General features: G+C 51.9%; 8 protein-coding genes across 8 annotated transcripts; 4 read left to right on the top strand and 4 right to left on the bottom strand.

The window, feature by feature from the left end:
- Positions 1 to 881: 881 nt before the first annotated feature.
- SETTUDRAFT_94644 (uncharacterized protein) lies at positions 882 to 1,964 on the top strand (the record flags this gene model as incomplete). The annotated part of the gene is made up of 1 exon (XM_008030865.1): positions 882 to 1,964. A coding segment is annotated over one exon (1,083 nt), but the record flags the coding sequence as incomplete, so codon positions are not given.
- Positions 1,965 to 2,581: 617 nt separating this feature from the next.
- On the bottom strand, positions 2,582 to 3,676 carry SETTUDRAFT_94425 (uncharacterized protein; the record flags this gene model as incomplete). The annotated part of the gene is made up of 1 exon (XM_008030864.1): positions 2,582 to 3,676. One exon carries the CDS (start codon positions 3,674 to 3,676, stop codon positions 2,582 to 2,584), a length of 1,095 nt encoding a protein of 364 aa, XP_008029055.1.
- Positions 3,677 to 4,609: 933 nt separating this feature from the next.
- On the bottom strand, positions 4,610 to 5,300 carry SETTUDRAFT_119990 (uncharacterized protein; the record flags this gene model as incomplete). Its single annotated transcript, XM_008030863.1, has 2 exons — positions 4,610 to 5,034; positions 5,122 to 5,300. The coding sequence occupies 2 exons, from the start codon at positions 5,298 to 5,300 to the stop codon at positions 4,716 to 4,718; spliced, it is 498 nt and encodes a 165-aa protein (XP_008029054.1). The 3' UTR covers positions 4,610 to 4,715.
- A 237-nt stretch (positions 5,301 to 5,537) lies between these two features.
- On the bottom strand, positions 5,538 to 7,049 carry SETTUDRAFT_119986 (uncharacterized protein). The gene is made up of 2 exons (XM_008030862.1): positions 6,672 to 7,049; positions 5,538 to 6,619 (listed from the first exon to the last, which is right to left on the bottom strand). Exons 1-2 carry the CDS (start codon positions 6,771 to 6,773, stop codon positions 5,600 to 5,602), a joined length of 1,122 nt encoding a protein of 373 aa, XP_008029053.1. The 5' UTR covers positions 6,774 to 7,049; the 3' UTR covers positions 5,538 to 5,599.
- A 162-nt stretch (positions 7,050 to 7,211) lies between these two features.
- On the top strand, positions 7,212 to 8,203 carry SETTUDRAFT_164736 (uncharacterized protein). Its single transcript, XM_008030861.1, has one exon. It carries the CDS (start codon positions 7,278 to 7,280, stop codon positions 8,133 to 8,135), a length of 858 nt encoding a protein of 285 aa, XP_008029052.1. The 5' UTR covers positions 7,212 to 7,277; the 3' UTR covers positions 8,136 to 8,203.
- A 5-nt stretch (positions 8,204 to 8,208) lies between these two features.
- On the bottom strand, positions 8,209 to 9,182 carry SETTUDRAFT_164735 (uncharacterized protein). The gene is made up of 2 exons (XM_008030860.1): positions 9,054 to 9,182; positions 8,209 to 9,000 (listed from the first exon to the last, which is right to left on the bottom strand). The coding sequence occupies exons 1-2, from the start codon at positions 9,114 to 9,116 to the stop codon at positions 8,557 to 8,559; spliced, it is 507 nt and encodes a 168-aa protein (XP_008029051.1). The 5' UTR covers positions 9,117 to 9,182; the 3' UTR covers positions 8,209 to 8,556.
- Positions 9,183 to 9,397: 215 nt separating this feature from the next.
- Positions 9,398 to 12,052, top strand: SETTUDRAFT_119979 (uncharacterized protein; the record flags this gene model as incomplete). Its single annotated transcript, XM_008030859.1, has 1 exon — positions 9,398 to 12,052. The coding sequence occupies one exon, from the start codon at positions 9,398 to 9,400 to the stop codon at positions 11,936 to 11,938; it is 2,541 nt and encodes an 846-aa protein (XP_008029050.1). The 3' UTR covers positions 11,939 to 12,052.
- A 1,194-nt stretch (positions 12,053 to 13,246) lies between these two features.
- SETTUDRAFT_164734 (uncharacterized protein) lies at positions 13,247 to 14,462 on the top strand. The gene is made up of 3 exons (XM_008030858.1): positions 13,247 to 13,561; positions 13,636 to 13,951; positions 14,019 to 14,462. The coding sequence occupies exons 1-3, from the start codon at positions 13,344 to 13,346 to the stop codon at positions 14,232 to 14,234; spliced, it is 750 nt and encodes a 249-aa protein (XP_008029049.1). The 5' UTR covers positions 13,247 to 13,343; the 3' UTR covers positions 14,235 to 14,462.
- The last annotated feature ends 3,749 nt before the right edge of the window (positions 14,463 to 18,211 follow it).

The raw sequence follows: 18,211 nt of genomic DNA, 5'->3' as shown, positions 1-18,211 counted from the left end.
AACAAGAGACTGCTCTTCGACAGCTGATAGCTTGCGATTGACGGAGGCTGTCTCTGATCGTGGCTTGGTACCGCGGAGGCGTCGTCGGAGCGTTGTTCGTGGAGCGTCGTATAGCATAGCAGCTTGGCGCTGGCTTACAACACGTTTTTCTTGAAGCGCGCGAGATGCTAGAAGAACTCTACCTTCACGAGAAGTCTGTACAGAGCGTTGTTGTCGCGGCATAGTGGTGGTTGTGGAGAGTATCGCGTCAGGTTTGGTGGGGTGGGCCACTTACTGATGTGGGCCGCTTACTGATAAAACACGTTATTCGGATGCGCTGACGTAGGATTCGGCGCAACCCTCTTGCAGATACGGAAAGCGTGCCGTAAGATTCAGTTGAGGCATAATAGCACCCTGGCTCGATCAGCAGGAAATGAAAACTAGTAAAAAGTAATGATGTGAGGTCTCAGCTTGTCAAGCACACATCCAGCAGGCGAATATGCGCTAGTCTGTCTTGGAACAGAGTCGCCAATTGTCAACGAATGGCATGATGAGAAATCACCGACGCGCATGTTTCCGTAAGACCGCGCTCAAGATCTGTTCCGACAACGTAATCAACTCGCCCGCTGTAAAATCCGATTGTCTTAGATGTGCTCCCGTTTCTGCTCCTTTCCTCTTCGCTGCCTGATTCCTTTCGTCATTCGTTCAGTATGCTGGCCCCTCATCGTGTCTATATTGTGGCGACCGTCGTCTTTGTGGTCATTGCAGCCTTTTCTGTTCACATATTCCGGAATAAGGACGTCTTCGTGACCAACGAGATTGGAAACAACCCGCATAGGTATGTCGCTTCGGGTCTTCGGTCATCAGGGTGAGATGCGCTTGCTAATACCCAGAGCAGAATACCTCAACTCACTCTGGAGGAGACCATCACTTCTCTTTTCCAGTCGCTAAAACTCGATCCGGCTGCATCCGCCTACATTGATCCGTCTGGTACCCATCATGAAGGCTCAAAGAATCCGGTATGGAAAGAGCCTCTAGGCAAAAAGGTTCTGATAGTCGACATCGACACACGTAAGCCGACTGGCAAGAATGAACTTCTTAATCCTGGACGAATCGACTGGGAACACATCGGTGGAGAAGGTGGGGGCATGGTGTCCAACTCCATCCTGAACCACTATATGTACGCCATGATCCACGGGTATGAATACATGTTTTACCAAGCCCGCGACATGGATGATCGTCACAATACGTGGGTTCTACCTCATGTAGTCCGCGAGCTGCTACCCAAATACCAGTTCGTCGTCGTCCTCGACGCCGACGCTATGGTCCCGCATCTAGAAATTCCGTTGGAGTGGATGTTCAATCGCTGGGGCATCAAGGAAGAAACGTCCATAGCTCTTCCATGGGACACTGAAGAATTCCGCAGTGGCGGATCAATCAGCGCGGACAGCAAGGGTCTGCGTGTTCTCAATACCGGCCTCGTCATTGCGCAGAACTCCACTAACACACTGGAAATGCTGGAAGCGTGGCGCGATTGTCCAACCGAAACACGCTACAAGGGCTGCGCAGAATGGAAATTCAACTGGAGCCACGAACAGCGCGCATTCTTCGAGTACCTCCGCTACGACTACAACGACACAATTGTGGCCATCCCTTGTGAGGAAGCCGTGGGCTGGCCGGGTTTCCGTGAAGAGATGCTGGCTCCCGGTAGCTTTGATGATGATATCTCGGATTGTAATGGGACCTTCATCAGACATTACACAGCCAGGGGAAAGCCGCAAGTCAGGGAAGCTGGTGGGATCAGCGTGATGCAGCTCATGACCGAAGTGATACAGAAGAGTATTCTGTCAAATCCAAACAAGGTGTGGTACAAAGAGCCAAAACACAATCCCGACCCGCCCAAGATCACCCGCCCAAAAGAGCAAGACAAAAGTGACCAGGTCAAGGAGGAGAAGGGGATACATATCGAGATAGACGTGGCATGAGAATTTCATGGATTAAGAGGGCATTTTTCCATTGTTGCATGTATGCATCGCTGATTTATGGCGTTTTGAGATACCCAGAAAGAGGTGCTTTATTTTGGATATACCTGGATTCATGTTAGAATCCTTTTTTCCTAGCATTGTGGAGTTGGAATATTCGTAGAAAGCATCAGAGCTATCTTCTACTCGCGCATCGTGTTCCAGCCCTGCTCGACCTCTCACATCCGGGCTAGCTTGCACAAACCACAACATGCGCGAGACGCGAGCAGGGACTTGGACACTCGGGTCAAGTGTAATGTGGAATCATCATGTGGAAAGGAAAGAGCCAGCGCATTGTAACATACCTTCATCTTCAGATACTACGCAGTGCTGGTCAGTTGAGGATGGATTTGCAGTATTAGGCGGAGACGAGAGATAGGAGACAGGGAAAGCAAACGAGTGGAGAAAGCGAAGCTCAACCGAGCGATTATGTCAGCCAAGTAGCGCGTGCATGAAGATTCATTGGTGGTCACTGCGCTCTCAGCCCATCTTTCTCTGCTCTCGAAAACCATATTTTCCATTCCTCATTAGCCATTAAGCCATGTTGTTACATATTTCTTTTTTTTTTCTACAAGTGGAATTTACAAAATCTCCTCGGGCGTCACCACAACCCAGTTCTTGTCCGCGGTAACCTCCCTTCCATTGGCAATCTGGCCAAGCGTGCTATTCTTGATTTGTTCCTGCAGCTTCTTGAAGATGGACTCTCCGCGGTTGATCCACAGGTGCACGCCGCCCTTTGCGACGTCGACGCCGTGGAATTGCATATAAGTGTCGGATCCGGGGGTGTCTCCTCCTACCAAGATGGGACGCTTCCACTCGTCAATGTACGTCAGGATGCCGGCCCACTTGCCGGCGTACCAGGTCGCGGGCGTCCAGAGGTAAGGAGTCACGACCAGATCCAGGTTGGCCGTTTCGTTGTATGTGCCTGCGGTAATCTGCATTCGTGCGTTTGTGAGAGCGCCTGTCTTGGGGTCCTTGAGCACCGTGGTCACGCCAATGACGTTCTCCGGTGGGACATTGTATCCGTATTTGGGATCGCTGGCAACCATGCGTACAAGCTCCTCGTGCGAGGCGCTCATAATGTAGACTGCAATGCCGTGCTCCATGAGGGAATTGTACAGCTCCAGTTGGCCGCGGAAGGGCTTCGGCGGGTGGATGTTGTCGGATACGACTTCGTCGCCGTCCCAGTACTTTGTTGGTATCGTCGTGTTCAGCGCCATGAGCTCATCGACATAGCCCTTGAGTTCGCGGAGCGTGAGGCCGGAAAAGGCCTGCGCAGCCCAAGGATAGCACAGGAAATTGTCAATGTCGCAAAGACGGTTGTAGTAGCTGTAAAGCGTTTCCGTGAAGTTCGCCGTGTCCTTGAACTCGAGCAGCTTGAGGCTGGGATCAAGCTTTTCGCGGGACAGCACACCGCGGTTCTCGAGGTAAGGAATCAGGGACTCCTCAATATCGTAGCGCCAGCTCGTGTTGTCCATGTCAAACACCGCGTAGTTGCTCTGGTTCGCATTACGCGCCATCATGGTATTGAGCGCAGCGGCAGCTTCAGCAGGCCAATGCTTGAGCTGGGTCTTGGTCTGATACTTGGGAGGAACAGCAGCATATTGAGGCGTTGCCGAGGTGAAAGAGCTGGCAAAAGCGAGCCATAGGGCTGTGTTGAGGGTTGAAGTCCGCATCCTTGGTGGTCAATACCAAACCTTTGGTGTTTCGAGATATAAAAAATTGAACGACTAGGGAAAGCAGACAAGGCAGGATGCAGGAACGAAGTTTTCTGGAAGCACCAGCAATTAATACTGCTGAACACTCAGCAAATCTAGTAACAGGAACTTGTTTAACCCACGTGGGAAAATAGCGCCGATAGGAATACCCGGGTCCACAAGTAACGATTCGGAGTCGGGCCTACTGGCCCCAAATTTTTGTTGGAGGCCGTATCTCTCTAAGTACCTTTGAGAACCCAGCATATCCTTCTAGCTAGTGCAAGCCGCAAGTCCCTGGAAGGTGATTGTGCAGAAGAGTGATTATAGCAGCGTGTCTGATGTTTGATTTTTTTTCGGATCCATCACCAGATCAACGCGTTGCAGAGTCCCGTTGAGCTGGGTGAAAAGAAAAGAAAATCAACCATGCATCATCAAAAACAGACTAATTACTATACCACCAGCCGTCATAACATAAGCATCCATGATGATATGAAATGATGCAGGTCAGCTATCTCTCCAGGATACTCCACAGAGCGATTAGAAGCCCGCGCAATTTGCCCGTGTACGGACTAGCAGTTATCATGGTTGCGCGTTCTCCCTCTTTATCACTGGTGCCCTGAGCGGATGTTTTTCCCACGGCGAGTCATGTTCGTATGCTGGGGAATCAACAGGGCAGGTTACGCTTGGCTTTGCTCTCCGTCATAGCCGTTTGCCGTGTCACTTGTGCTGTTTGTTTCTGGATTAATTCATGCATGCGGCATAGGTAGGGTGCACCTACGAGTTCACTTTACGTACAATCAACTCATTGCAGGTTCAACATCTTAGCTGGACATGGATACAACGTGTGTGTTATCGAGAGCATTGATCCTTAGCATGAATACATCTTGTCCATTGAAAAGTCGTAGAAATCTGGCACCTAGGCAAAATCATCAATCAACATACAGTACTTAATAGACGCAAAGCCTCGCAAACAACCCGCGAAGCCTTCCCACCCCATTCATAGTACTCTCCTCCCACCCTACCCCAACACCACCGCAGCCCTATAAATCTGATACGTCGCCAACGCCGTGCCGAAAGCCCAAATCGCGCTCCTAACCGCACTCTTGCTTGGATCCGCAATCTGCACATACGCCACCGAATACGCCGCTCTAACCACAAACCAAGCCGCAACAAACGTCTTCACGCCCGTAGCATCATCACTCCCGACCAGCTCTCTCGCATACCGCGTAGCCGTCATGCGCTCAGCAACAACACTAGCAATCACAGCCGAGGCGAACAGCGGCATTTGCTCTATCCCGTTACTATGCGCATTTTCCGCGCGCTGGTATTTCTGGAAGCTGTAGACGTAAGTATGGATAGGTTAGTAATGAATGCAATGATGTATTTGGAATTTTTCCATTGCAGGGGTAAGCAGGTAGGCGTACACGGTATCTGGGACTTTGCCTCTGACGGCGTCTGGCGACATGGAGGCTTTGGGATTCGCATTGTTGACTTTGTACCCGTGCGATGTGAGCAGGCTGCCTGCGTAGCCGTGCGGGATGAGCGAGAAGATGTAGTAGGCTGGGATGGCGAGGAGTGGGTAGTTGAGGGTGGTGGAAGACATGGTTTCTTTTATAAATTTATCTATCTGACCTCAATTAGGTATTATGTGGATGCAGGAGGAAGGATGGATGGATGTGTGATGTTGTAGGATTGCTGTTGGACTAAGTAGTGAATATCACATTGACGTAGCCATGAACAGCGCACAGGGCCCGAGATATGACGCGGGTTTCTGGGCGATACTTGCACTTGTGTTGCTGCGGATCTATGCTTGAGTGGGTCAGGAATACTGCAACTTCCTATGGGGTCTAACAAATCTACTGCTTCGTCGCCAAGACCTTTCTAGCGAAAAGTCCAATCATATCAAGCATCCCTGGCAACACTCATCATGTCTTCCAGATGCAACGCCTCAAAGTTGGTGAGTACATCTGGAAGCTTGCGTTTGTTTCCATCAACAACCGCAACCTCTCTTTCCTTGGCCGCGACGCCAATCATAAAGTTCTCTTCGAAAGCCTGAATCTCTACTCTCGTGTCGTCCAGCTTCTTGCTCTCGCCACTCTTCAGGCCCTTTACGGCCACGGGGCCATTTCCGTCATTCTTCATCGAGAACCAGACCTCTGCGTCGGTTACACGTTCACCCCATGTTCCATGCGTACTGCAGCGCGCTGGTGTTCCCGCCCTCGGAGCGCGAACGTTTTTGAATTCGAGCTGGGGAATCCATTTGGCAAGGAGAGCTTCACCGTCGAGCTTGATGTAAGCCTCCTTGTAGCACCAGAACGTGTAGAAGCGTCTTAGCTTTGCATCGATCAAGAGATCCGAATCAAACGTCCTCCTCTCTCCGCTCGGCAACATGATACTAAGATGCTGGCTCCGTGAGCAGCACCGATCATGGCGACCGAGCATGTCCCGCGTGACCATTGTGCCGTCGAGAAGAGGAAACGGATCGACATTGTACTTCAAATCGAACAACTCTTCCTGACTGTAGATTTCGGCGTACATGTCTATCCAGCCGTCGAATCCTTCTTGGTCGATAACGCGGTACTCGTTTCTTTCGTTGACACAGACAATGTCCACGCCTACTTCTGCGTCTAGCTCATCTGTCTTGCACCCAACCAAGGCAACAAGACCAGCCTGGTGCGATATGTTGAATTCAAGAGGTGCCTCGCCAAGTTGTGGGGGAGCCAGCAGCGCAACAGGCTTTCCGTGTTTAGGATCACGTTTCCGGCCGAAGCGGATGTCCTTCCACGGAATGCCCAGTGCCTTGTGGACGAAGAGACGCTTGAGCAGTGCGGAGCCAAGACTCATTCGGGCATCAGCTATGTGGTACTTGCGTGTTACATTCTCACGCTCCTCGGGGCTGATGAGAGACAGGGCTTCTCGGGCCTGGGAAAGGATTAACAGTGCGTAAAAGGATCTCGGTACGGAGTAGACGAACATATTCCGAGTCGGTGATCTTGGTGCCAGGCCATATCGACCTGGTGTCCAGCAGCCAGCACGTGAGAGCGCGGCTCGTGCTGCCGTCGCCTCCATCGGCCATGATGCCCTCAAACGCAGCAATGCTAGCAACGATAAGAAACCGGCGGTACGACTGCTGATATAGCCTGGATGGAGGCCAGCTGACAGCCCCACTAGGATAACAGCCCGGGCTTTATATGGGCTTCGGTGACTTTTCTATGACGGGATCGAGGCTCTGTGATGCGCCACGCTCGGGAATCCCTATACCATGGCCGTCATTCGCGGCATCAGCGGGGTTCCCGAGAGTCGAGTCGATGATCAAGACCGTGTGCCGGGGCTTCTTGTCGGGTAAGCGATCGGTTAGGGCTGCTTGAGGTCCAGGTGGGCGACTTGTCTAGAATGCCGCTATTATGGGCGGGGAATCCTTGGGGTCTATCGATAAGCATTTGCCCCGTTTCCCGTCGCTTTCCGTCTGGTGACTCCGATCCTGCTTTATGCCGCAGTGTGTAGTCTCGACGGAGTTTTCGTTTTTCCTGGTACTTCTTTACCTTGTTCCGGAGTTTATTGGAGTGTGGAGCGTTTCAACATGACGGTCACCATTGGCACTGAAAAGGTTACGGTTGGTGTTCTTGCCCTGCAGGGCGCTTTCAGCGAACACATCCAACTCTTGCGCGCCGCCGCCTCCAACATCGCCGCTTCGCCACTCTTCCAATTCATCCAAGTCCGCACCCCGGCCCAACTCGAGCAATGCGACGGCCTTATCATACCTGGCGGCGAGAGCACGACCATGTCGCTCGTAGCTGCGCGAAGCAACCTCCTTGAGCCCTTGCGCGACTTTGTCAAAGTCCAGCGCAAACCTACGTGGGGGACATGCGCCGGCCTGATCTTACTCGCAGAGAGCGCAAACCGGACAAAGAAGGGTGGGCAGGAACTGATCGGCGGATTGGATGTGAGAGTGAACAGAAATCATTTCGGAAGACAGCAAGAGAGTTTCCAAGCCCATCTCAATCTGCCGTTCCTCGGAGCATCAAAGGAAGCCAGCAAGAGCGATCCGTACCGCTGCGTTTTTATCCGCGCGCCGGTAGTCGAGAAGATACTACCGAGCAAGAAGGCGGTGGGCATACAGGAGGGCGAGAGCCAGAGGGAGGACACCGTCATTGCGCCTAGCAAGACACCAGCCGACGATCTGGCGAGGAAGGAGTTGGACTGCCAGGTTGAGATCATGGCTACCTTGTCCACGGATGCGGCGCCATTGCAAGAGAACCAGGAACACAAGCACGCAGGTGCAGAGGATATAATAGCGGTCCGACAAGGCAATGTGTTTGGGTGCAGCTTTCACCCAGAGCTGACGGACGACCCGCGCATACATGTCTGGTGGCTGGGTGAGGTCTTGAAAGCGGTAGAAAGACGACACGAGTTTGAGCTGGCGCATCGGACCAAGTGAGGCGTGGATAACATTAGACCGCACTCAAGACTTGTGTTTGTAGACTACATCATTTGGACAATACTCAGCGATGGGCGGTTGAGCATGTTGATGTATTTTGAAGGCATCTGACATGGTGTCGTTGCCTCCTATGCGTGCACACCTAAAACTAAAAGACTAATGACCAGTGTCGGATGATGGATATCGCGTTCCTCTCGTACGATTCTTCAACCCCGGGAAGATTGCAAGCGCGTCCTTAGCCCGATAACATTGTTCGCCGTCTTATTGACGAGCGTGGGTTTCGTCCTGTAATGTCCGGGGACTTTGTGTCGTCACCGTCGTGGTCGCGATTAAGAGCACCGCACGCCGAGCCCACGTCTTTGAGTGGATCGTGATCACCGATAGCAGCAACTCACTGCTTAATCCCTGAAATCGCATTGTCCTACTGCGCCTCGTGGTATTCATCGACTGCGCGTCCGTAGCCGCCCCGTCCGGGGTCGTACTCAGCCCGGTACTCGTCGCGCACTTGGCCACCGCTCTTACCACGGCCATACTGCCTTCCCTCTGTGAAGCCCTCGTCCAGATCCGTTCTAATCACGCGCTCATCCAGCTTCGTGCCGCCAATGTACTTCATGCAGTCGAGCGCATCCTGGTGAGTGTAGTATTCGACAAAGCAGAATCCACAAGGCGTCTTTTGGAAGCGGTCAAGGCCCATTACCAGTCGCTTGATCTCGCCGCATTTTGAGAAGAGCTCGTGGATCTGTTCTTCGGTGGTGTAGAAGGAGAGGTTGCCGACGTAGAGCGTGGTTGCGTCCTTGAGCTTGTCTTCAGGCGAGGGTGAGCGGGGGCGGTCTTCTTCGCGGTTGTTGCGGTCGCGTCTGCGCTTCTACTGCGTGTTAGTATTTGCGAAATGTTTTCGAGGGCCATGGGCGCATGTACCTTTGCTGTCGCATATGAGCTTGGCTTGTCGAGGCGGTCGATTGTGCTTCGAATCGCGGGCATGGTGGCAGTGTCTACGAGGCCTGAGAATGCGTCTTCTAAATGCGACCGTGATTTAGGGCTTCGAGCAATGTGCTAAGAGTTTGGTGTGTGAGTGAAGAAGTGTGGTTCTGAGATCCGGAGTTAGCTTGGAGCTGCCAGACGCGTCGGTCTTGGCGCGCGCTTTCAGAGCTTTGGAACTTTTGTTTGCCCATGCGATTCCCTCACCTCCAAACCCTCCAGTATTCACGGCTATCACCGGTGCATATCCGAGATTCGCAGCTCCGCCCGGGATAGTCTACATCATGCCGAAAATCCTAAGCTATACCCCAGAGTGGCTCAGCCGCCCGAGCCCAGGCTATCATCTGTTTGCGCCGAAGCAGACAGACGGCAATGGAGTTGTAGCGAGAAGACCGGAACCAGGCCAGCGAAGGACGATTGCCACGCGAGGCTCAGAGATTTTTGTCGCGGTTGGAAACGAGATCCGGTGGGCAGATTTGGTCAATTTGAAAGAAGAGACGCAGCCCGCATACCGAACCCTTCGAGTCTCGATTCCACTTCCCATTACGCGTCTTGCCATCTCGCCCGACGAAGACTACCTCGCCATATCCACATCGCACACGGTACATGTGGTACATCTCCCCGACCCGTCGTTGCTCGAAAGCGGTGAAGAGGGCCCGTTGAAGCCAAAGACCTTTCAGCTGGGACCGACGGTACATGTTGTCGAAGAGTCGCCGGTCGCAACAGTGCTCTGGCATCCCCTGGGGTACCACGGACGCTGTCTGGTTACAATTACCAAGGGGGGCGTGGTGCGGCTTTGGGAGATCAATCGCGCCGACAGGACGACCTTCAGCGAGCCTGCGCTATCGATCGACCTGCCCAAGCTGGCGAATGCGACGAGCGATCAAGATGATTTGAGCGCATCCAAGTTTGGCGCCTCCAAGGGCTTTTCTCCCGACTCGGTCGAGCTCGAGGTTGCATCCGCATGCTTTGGCGACTTTCCGGAACAAGAGGGGGTCCACGGGTGGGCACCAATGACGCTCTGGATCGCAACAGTGTCTGGTGACGTGTATGCGCTCTGCCCGTTGCTGCCGAGCAAATGGCAGCTGGTCGAGTCGCCGGGCAGCCACACATTTCTGGAGACGCTCACGTCGTCCATCAACATCAACTACACGGAGACGTCTGAAGACGAGCACGTGTCCAAGGATGAACTCAAAACAGCAGAGAGGCAAGTCTCGTGGCTGTCGGACATTTTGTACGAGGAGCCTTTTATTGAAGAGCGACAGAGAGGAGACATTGTCAAGGTGTTTGTCCGTCCAACAAGCGCGCCAGCCGTGCCCCTTTTGCAGGGACCGTTTGCCATGGCGCCCGAGGTGGAGGATTTCGAACTCAGCGATATGATTGTATTTTCGCTCAAGACGCTATCCGAAAGCGAGGACGAAGAGACGGCAGCCGAAGGACTGCCAACAGCGGTTGTGTGCTTGCTCACAGATACCAGCAAGGTGCACGTGTGCTTGGATCTCGAGGGGATTGTTGGGCGGTGGCTACCATCACCTGAAGACGAGATTAAAGTCACACAACCATCGGGACACCAATTGATCATCGCAGAAACAATCACCTTGGTCCAGGACGAAGTGTCGTCCTTCAACCAGAGCATCACAGCAGATGTGCATACCGACTTTTCATTCTTTGTGTCGCATGCCAGCGGCGTCTTCTACATTTCTATGGAGCCTTGGATCCGCAAAGTCGAGGTCGAGTTGTCTCAATCGCAAACACAGGGCTCGGCGTTCCGTCTGAAGCGAGTGCTCGAATCGGCGAGCACTGTGGTGGATCAGTGCCTACAACGCCGGGTTACTGGCAATGTGGCCGAGCAAGCAGTCACGGCAGCAGCTGTTATCGAGGACGGAAACGTGGGTTACCTTCTTCTTACTACGGTCAACGGCGAGCCCCACGCAGCGCTTCTTGATGCGCCTGAAGATGGGCTGCCTACTCAAGAAGAGCTGGCCGAGTACATGGCCATTGCTGGACCCCACAAGGAAGTGCGAGAAGCGTGGCAGCCGCCAAAGGAACTTTACGAACCGTTTGATTTGTTTCGATCTATCCACATTCCCGCACGACACCGCGGGACACTTCATGACGAAATCAGGCTGTCTCCAGCCAACCTTTCGCTGCTCATGGATGTGCACCGCGCACTTTCAGCGCAGACGTCCAAACTGCAGCACGCCGTATCCGACTTGTTCAACCGCGCCACTCGACTCCAAGCAGAATTCAGGGACCAGGTGTTTAGGACGTCTGAGATTGCATCCAACATTGAAGACGTCACGTACAATAGGCAAGCCAGCTCGGATGACGGATCGAGCTATGGCAGCCTCAAGATCGATGACCGCATGGAGAGAGTCAAGGCGCGACAGGAGCAGATAAAGGCGCGGTACGAGGCGCTCCGACGCAAGATGGCCAGCGTTGGGTCTAGTCAGCTGAGCGAAAAGGAAAGCAACTACATTGAAGAACTGCAGGTCATGGAGAGCGCGGTGGATCCTCGGAGCAAGACGCTGAGCGGCGATGTTGACGGCAGCGAGCGCCCTGCATGGCAGCGTCTCAACCGGCTCAAGGAAGTGCATCGAGAGCAAGCGAAGCAGATTGAAGAGGCGACGAAATCGGCTAAGCGGGCAGGAGAGAACGAGGCGGCGAGGAGCAACGGGGTCAAGATACCGAGCTACTCGAGAAAGGCGGAGAACGAGCAGGTGCAGGAGCTGATCCAGCGGAACAACATGCTGGTGGAGGCAGCCACGGACAGGCTCCGGCGGTTGGGTGTAAACGTGCCCGTGGAGGCGGGGCTAGGTGCATGAAGGCGTAGTTGTAAGCTTGACAGAATCGTTGGGTAGATGGTTTGCGGTGTTTTTAGAAATATTACTGGATCGTAGCAAATGGGTATGGGAGGCAGAGCAGATTATGCGCGGGGGATAATGCACATGGCAGCGTTGGGCTTTTTTGGCCTCGGGAGCCCGATTGTATGCAAGCGTGCCGTTGACTGACAAGGCGCCACCCAAGTCGTGCTTCGCGGCGGCCAGCATGATTGCACATAGGTACAGCGACGGAACACGGATGCCAGGCGATGGCGCTTAGCTACTGCAAGGCGGGCCCGCGCAAAACGTCGTTCTTGTTCTGGATGGGGAGCACGCACATTCTGCAAGGGCGTCGCACCGTCCCGACGCCGATGCTAGCAGCAAATGGCCAAGTCGGTTACGTCGCACCGGTGGGGTGCAGCGGACGCCATGGAGCGACCAGGGGGGTTGGAGGCCGAAGAAACAAGCTCCCAATCCGATGCGGCTAAACACGATGCCGGGACGCAGTGGGGGGGATGCACGGCTATGAGGATAGCAGCAGGCGCATGCATCAGCACAGGATTGGAGACATGTTGCGGTTGGTGTTGAGACGTATATTGCGGCGCACGCGGCGATGGGCAGGCCGGTGGCGACGCTGACTGTGCTCAGCATATGTAGGCGTAGGATGTGTAATGCGGGAGTGGGTGTAGTAGTCGTGTGGCTGTGGCGGTATCAGTGTCAGTGGCAAGAATGGGGCGGGTCGAGTCGAGTCGGGTCGGTCGAGTGAAGGGCAGCGGCTGCACCAGCAGTGTCACGCCGCGGTCACACTATGGCCGAGCGTGCGGCCGACCGAATGGATGGGACGGCCATGTGTGAGGCGTGCGGTAGTGGGAGTGGTGGACGCGGTGGAGGCGGCGGTGGAGGTGGAGGCAGAGGAGCAGCAAAGGCGATGGTGAAAAGGTTCGTCGTGGGTTGGGCGCTTAGGAGGCCTGGCTGTAGGCTGCAGGGCCATCACACGGGGCGCAGCCAATCAGCAGCGGCACGGCCTCTAGCGGCGTTCCCTCCCGCACGGCTCGCCCAGCTCCTCCGCGCGCTCAGTGGCTGCGCGCCCCTGTCGCCGCCAATATGCTAGCATGGCTGTCTACTCGATGCCATCGACGGCTGACCTGCAACTGTTCTCGACTGGCCACACGCCTGGTGGATCCCCCGATGCTGCACGCTTGCATCTGCTCCCATCCATTGCCTATATTATCGCTGGCCCTCAAAATGGCGACGAGAGAGCCCCTCCCCTCCCGCCACGCCCGCTGCCGCCCCCCAAGACTACCACTACTACCCTCGACCCGCCGCCGAGTCACGACACTGCACACCCGAGACGGGGGGATCCTATCCTAGTTTTTTCTTATTTATTTATTCCGGATTAATTGCAACCATGGTCCATCTTGCAAAGCTCGTCGTCGCGGCCGCCACCTGGTCGCTGGCCGCCGCGCATACCGTCCTCGTCTACCCCCCATGGCGAGGCGACAACATCCACACAAACGGCACCATGTCCGACACAGACCCCTCGATTCCACCCGGCTCCCTGGGAATCAACTACAACAAGACGTCTGACACGTACGGCTTTCCCTTTGGCATGCAATGGATGTACCCATGTACGTGGAGAAACCTGTCTTTCTATAGTCTTTGGCAAGTCTACGCGCATATCGCTGATACAAAAACCTTACAGGCGGCGGCATGCCCACGTCGCGGAACCGCACAAAATGGCCGCTGAAAGGCGGTGCTGTGTCGGTCCAGCCCGGCTGGTTCCCCGGCCACTCGCTCGCCCAAATCTACATCAACATGGGCTACGGCAACGAGCCCCTCAACTACTCGCACACGATGCTGCCCGTCTTCCAAATCACCGGGCCCTCGAACCAGGAGTACGGCGGCTCCTTTTGCCTGCCGCAGGTCCCGCTGCCCGCCAACTACACGCCCAAGGTTGGGGATAATGCCACCATCCAGGTCATTGAGCTTGCGCAGCATGGTGCGGCTTTGTACAACGTAAGTTTTTTTCTTACACGTTTTTCTTTTCTAAATTGTGAGATGATGCTAATTAAGTCGTGATCAGTGCGCAGACATCACCTTTGCGGAGCCAGAAGACGTCCCCGAAGTCAACAGCACAAATTGCGTCAATACCACCGCTCCAGACCAGCGCATAGGCTTCCAGGTCTTGTACGCTACCACCTCGTCACCCGCGCCACACAATGTCGTTGTAAATGGCTATGCCTCGATAGTCGTTCCCATGATGTTTATCACTGCCTCATGGTTGACTTGGGTCGTTTAGAAACAAAGTAGACTCGTTTTCTTTCTTCTTTTGCGTCTTTCTTGCTAACGAATGGGCATGGTGTTTGGCGTACAAAGATATCCATTTTTATTTTATTTTACTTTATTATATTGACCTATCTATGGGGAAATAGCCATCCTGAGTATTGCAGGAATTCGCATACTGGAGAGAGTATCGGCACACTTGGCTGGTGGAGCAGCTAGCTTGTAGCAACAACGAACCGCTTTTTCGTTCATTTCTCCATCTCTCTCTCTCTCTCTCTTATCTGACCAATACTCCATACACAAATTGACACACCTATCTCCAGCCTACCACTCTACCCCCTAGACTAACCCACAGAAACACCATGTCCTAACCTCCCTCCCCGTGGGTAGAACATCCCACCGCGCAGAACTATAAAGATCTTCTAGCAACACTATTTAGCAGCCTACAATCTTATTAAGTTTAAATAAATCTAATAATGCACTTAGTAACGTACCCCACGGCTTCGCGAGCCACACGGGTTCGCGAGCCACTTTTGCCAAGCCCTCACCAAAACCAGTACATTATGTCCTAAAACAGCCCAACTTTAGCCAATATAGTGCAATAAAATACAAAATGCTATTTAGAGACTACTTCTGCTACATTCTTACAAGTTCGCGCGTTATGCCTAGTCCCATTGCACTGTCCACACCGCCGTTAAGACGGTTCACCCACTTCAGCGCGCTTCTGCTTCTTTAACTTCTTCCCATCACTACACACCCTAAAGTCCTAGAGAGTAGTTAAGCGTGCCCTATCTTTAACTATTAAGGTCCCCTCCGCCTAAACCCGCTTTCTTTTATACGATTTTCGTCGCGTTGCGGCCTTATTTGCTACTTTAAGCTTAGCAATCTCCTTTTACGCTAACACTAGCTTGTGCGCAATAATCGCTGCCCCCTTTAAGACCTTTTTAAAGGCCTCTACAATAGACGTTGGCAAACTATTTGTATGCCTCTAAATCCTCTGCTTTACTAGCGTCAATTGCGACCCTAATTCTAAGGTATTGCTAGGCGTTTGCAACACCTAGGGCTGGTTATTAATAGGTAGGGGTGATAGAGTGCGTAGCTTAATATTAAGCGTTGATATGACCTGTTCTAGGTTGAATAGGACCAATCTAGCGCCTTGAAACCCTCCTTGGACATTGCTAGCTGTAAATAAGGCGTCAAAAGCCCGCTTAAAGCAAGATAGGAACTCTTGTTTAGTGATGTGGCTGATCTAGCTGCGCATGAGCGATTCGACTTAGCGCCCATAGGCCTGCTTTAAAGGGGCAAAACAGCCCACATCAAGAGGCTGCAAGAGGTGGGACGAGTGCGGAGGCATGCAAATAGTGATAATACCCTGATCTTTGTAGTACTTTTAGAAATCTAGCGAGTTATGGCTCTTATAGCCGTCAATAATAAGTAGGCAGTAGATACCAACCTTCTTTGTCTTTGTATGCTTATTAAAGTGCTTTAGCCACGCAAGACTAAGCTCATTGGTCGTCTAGCCGTTCTTAGAGACTCCAATAACCCAGTTCTAGGGTATATCGCCGTCCTTATACTAGCTTAAGAGGTGGTGACGCGCTTTAAGTATGATAAAGGGCGGAATCGTCCACCCGGTCGCATTGATGCCCTAGATGACTGTTGCCCACTCTCTATTGCTAGGCTGGATAGTCTTTAGTCGTCCACGTCTCTCTAAAGCTATAACAACAGCTCTAAGGGCAATCTAGCCTATTATAAAGCTAGTCTCATTAAAGTTATACGTGTTGTTGTCTACAATACTATACTTGGCTTTTATGCGGGCTACTAGGTTAAACTAGACCTAGATAGTCTTAGGATCCTCACAGAGGGCTCTCTTATATTTGTACTTGCGATTAAAACGCGTCACAAGCTTAGATTCACGTTTAACAAAAGTACTAGGCTAGTTTTAGCTAACCTAGTCTAGATTACGCTTAGCGCGTAAGGAATTAGCTATATTAGACACGTCTATAAGCTAAAGAGGAAATCTACACGTAACTAGCTTAAGTATATGCTTAATAATTATTTCCTCTTTAAACTTAGTTAGATTTCTTATTTTTAGCTAGCGATCTACCTATAAAGGTCGTCTATCGCGTCTTTAGTGTAAAGGGCTACGCCAGAGAGGCATGACCTACAGGTCACATGGCAGTGAATCACATGACTTTAGTCACGTGACTAAATGACGTAGTTAGTTACGTACAAACAAGCTTAAGTAAGGAGGAAGACTAAAGGTCTAAGCGTTCGTACGAGTAACAACTATAAAAGGAGGGCCCTCTAGATAGTTCTTTTCTATATCTTTCTTCTTCTGTACAATAGGTGAATGCATACTCGTTAGTTAGGCCTCTCTCGCCCATAACATAAGAAGAAAGATCACCACTCTTCAATCTCTCTCGTACGACACAAGAGAGACTAAAACAACGCAAGAAGAAAGAGATAGAGTTACAAAGAACGCTACTAGCCTCTAGCCTAGCTATGCTAGACGAAGAATCTATCGCCTTTATCCGTATAATAAGAGGAAATATTAACAAGCTAATAGCTAACAACGTACAACAGGCTGAATAGCTTAAGAGATAGGCAGTCGCACACTAGAAAATAATGTCCTAGATTAAGCTCCTAATAAGACGACTTTAAGAAGCCTGTACAACACCGCCTCCTACAGGAGCTCACGTTAGCGCTATAAATACGACTAACCAAACGAGCGAGGCGACTGCTCTAGCCCCACCCGTACGAAGTTACCCTAAGCCTAGACTCCTTAACGTAGACATGTTCAACTATAGTACCTATAAATAATACACTTAGTGGAAGATGCGCGTATAGGCTAAGCTCTTTATAGACAAAGCAGCTTACCTAAGTAAGGAACTTAAAACCTACTATATTGTCACACGTACGAAAGGACGAGCTTTTAATGCGCTCTATGCGTACGTCTAAGCTCTTATAAATAGCACTCTAACAGCCACAATAGCTAGACTATAGTCCTAGTTAGATAAGTTCTTCTAAAACCCTACGATTAAGCAGAAGGCTCTCCACTACCTTCGTACGACTAGACAAGGAAGGGGAGAGTTCCTTTGTCACGTTTAAGTCTTTAATTTAAAATTCTAAGAAGTAGGCCTAAGCGCTATAAACAACGCTTAAAAGATTAACTACTTAAAGAACTCCCTTAACAAAGAGTTGCTTAAGTATTAAGCAGGCTACTAGCCTAGTAAGAATAAGAAGTACAATAGCTTCGTACAAAGAATAAGAGTTATGTAGGAAAACCTAAGAGCGATAGAACAACTATTTGTTAAGAGTAGGATCTGAGTGGAAGTAATATAAGACTTCTGGTGTCAGACTCTTGAGGTTGGTTTTCGCGGATGAAGCAACAGGGTGGTATGAACAGTGTCTCTGCAAGTAACTCTTGTATTGTACTTGTACTCGTAACTTAAGTAATTGAACACAATGAGCCATAAGGGCTACATTGCCTATGCTATATACCTATGGTGCTCGTAGCCCTCGGTCAGAGGAGTCCGAGTATTGCTCGGTGGCTGGCGCACGAGGGGCTTTCCTCTGTGGCTTATGTACGAGGAGTCTGCCAAGACCCTTCCTCGTGCATAGAGGTCCAAGGAGGTCACGTGATCCTCCCTTACTCTACAAAGAGGGCGGGGTTGACTGGCTGTCGTTGTTCCCTTAACTTAACCGCTGTGCCTTCCTCCCTCAGGTTCGTAACACCATCTCCCTCCTTCCTAAGCTTGTCCTCAAGCTTTTCCGTATGCCTGTGGCTAACCATGTCCGCCCCTAGGTCTAAAGAACATCTTCGTCTTGCTCTTGAGATTCGTCGCAACAGTCTCCCTGCGCCCGTCCCCTGCGATTATTGTTTTGCAAACAACCGTCAGTGCGTCGCGATGCCCGAAGTCAATGGCAAGCGTTTGAAGTGCTCGGAGTGCACTCGTCTAGGTCACCCATGTGTGAACATGTCGTAGGTGTCTC

This window comes from Exserohilum turcica (assembly GCF_000359705.1).
Source record: "Exserohilum turcica Et28A unplaced genomic scaffold SETTUscaffold_5, whole genome shotgun sequence".
NCBI classification, from domain to species: domain Eukaryota; kingdom Fungi; phylum Ascomycota; class Dothideomycetes; order Pleosporales; family Pleosporaceae; genus Exserohilum; species Exserohilum turcicum.
The sequence above is the reverse complement of the archived record's forward strand: the minus strand, read 5'-3'. Positions and strand labels throughout refer to the sequence as shown.

What these genes read in the sequence shown, in the direction of transcription:
- SETTUDRAFT_164736 (XM_008030861.1), top strand. Translation starts at nt 7,278, where the DNA reads ATGACGGTCACCATTGGCACTGAAAAGGTTACGGTTGGTGTTCTTGCC.
- SETTUDRAFT_164734 (XM_008030858.1), top strand. Translation starts at nt 13,344, where the DNA reads ATGGTCCATCTTGCAAAGCTCGTCGTCGCGGCCGCCACCTGGTCGCTG. An exon ending in GGCATGCAATGGATGTACCC is followed by an intron (nt 13,562 to 13,635) that starts ATGTACGTGGAG and finishes CAAAAACCTTAC; the next exon opens with AGGCGGCGGCATGCCCACGT. An exon ending in ATGGTGCGGCTTTGTACAAC is followed by an intron (nt 13,952 to 14,018) that starts GTAAGTTTTTTT and finishes AGTCGTGATCAG; the next exon opens with TGCGCAGACATCACCTTTGC.
- SETTUDRAFT_119986 (XM_008030862.1), bottom strand. Translation starts at nt 6,773, where the DNA reads ATGGCCGATGGAGGCGACGGCAGCACGAGCCGCGCTCTCACGTGCTGG. An exon ending in AGATCACCGACTCGGAATAT is followed by an intron (nt 6,620 to 6,671) that starts GTTCGTCTACTC and finishes ATCCTTTCCCAG; the next exon opens with GCCCGAGAAGCCCTGTCTCT.
- SETTUDRAFT_164735 (XM_008030860.1), bottom strand. Translation starts at nt 9,116, where the DNA reads ATGCCCGCGATTCGAAGCACAATCGACCGCCTCGACAAGCCAAGCTCA. An exon ending in GCTCATATGCGACAGCAAAG is followed by an intron (nt 9,001 to 9,053) that starts GTACATGCGCCC and finishes AACACGCAGTAG; the next exon opens with AAGCGCAGACGCGACCGCAA.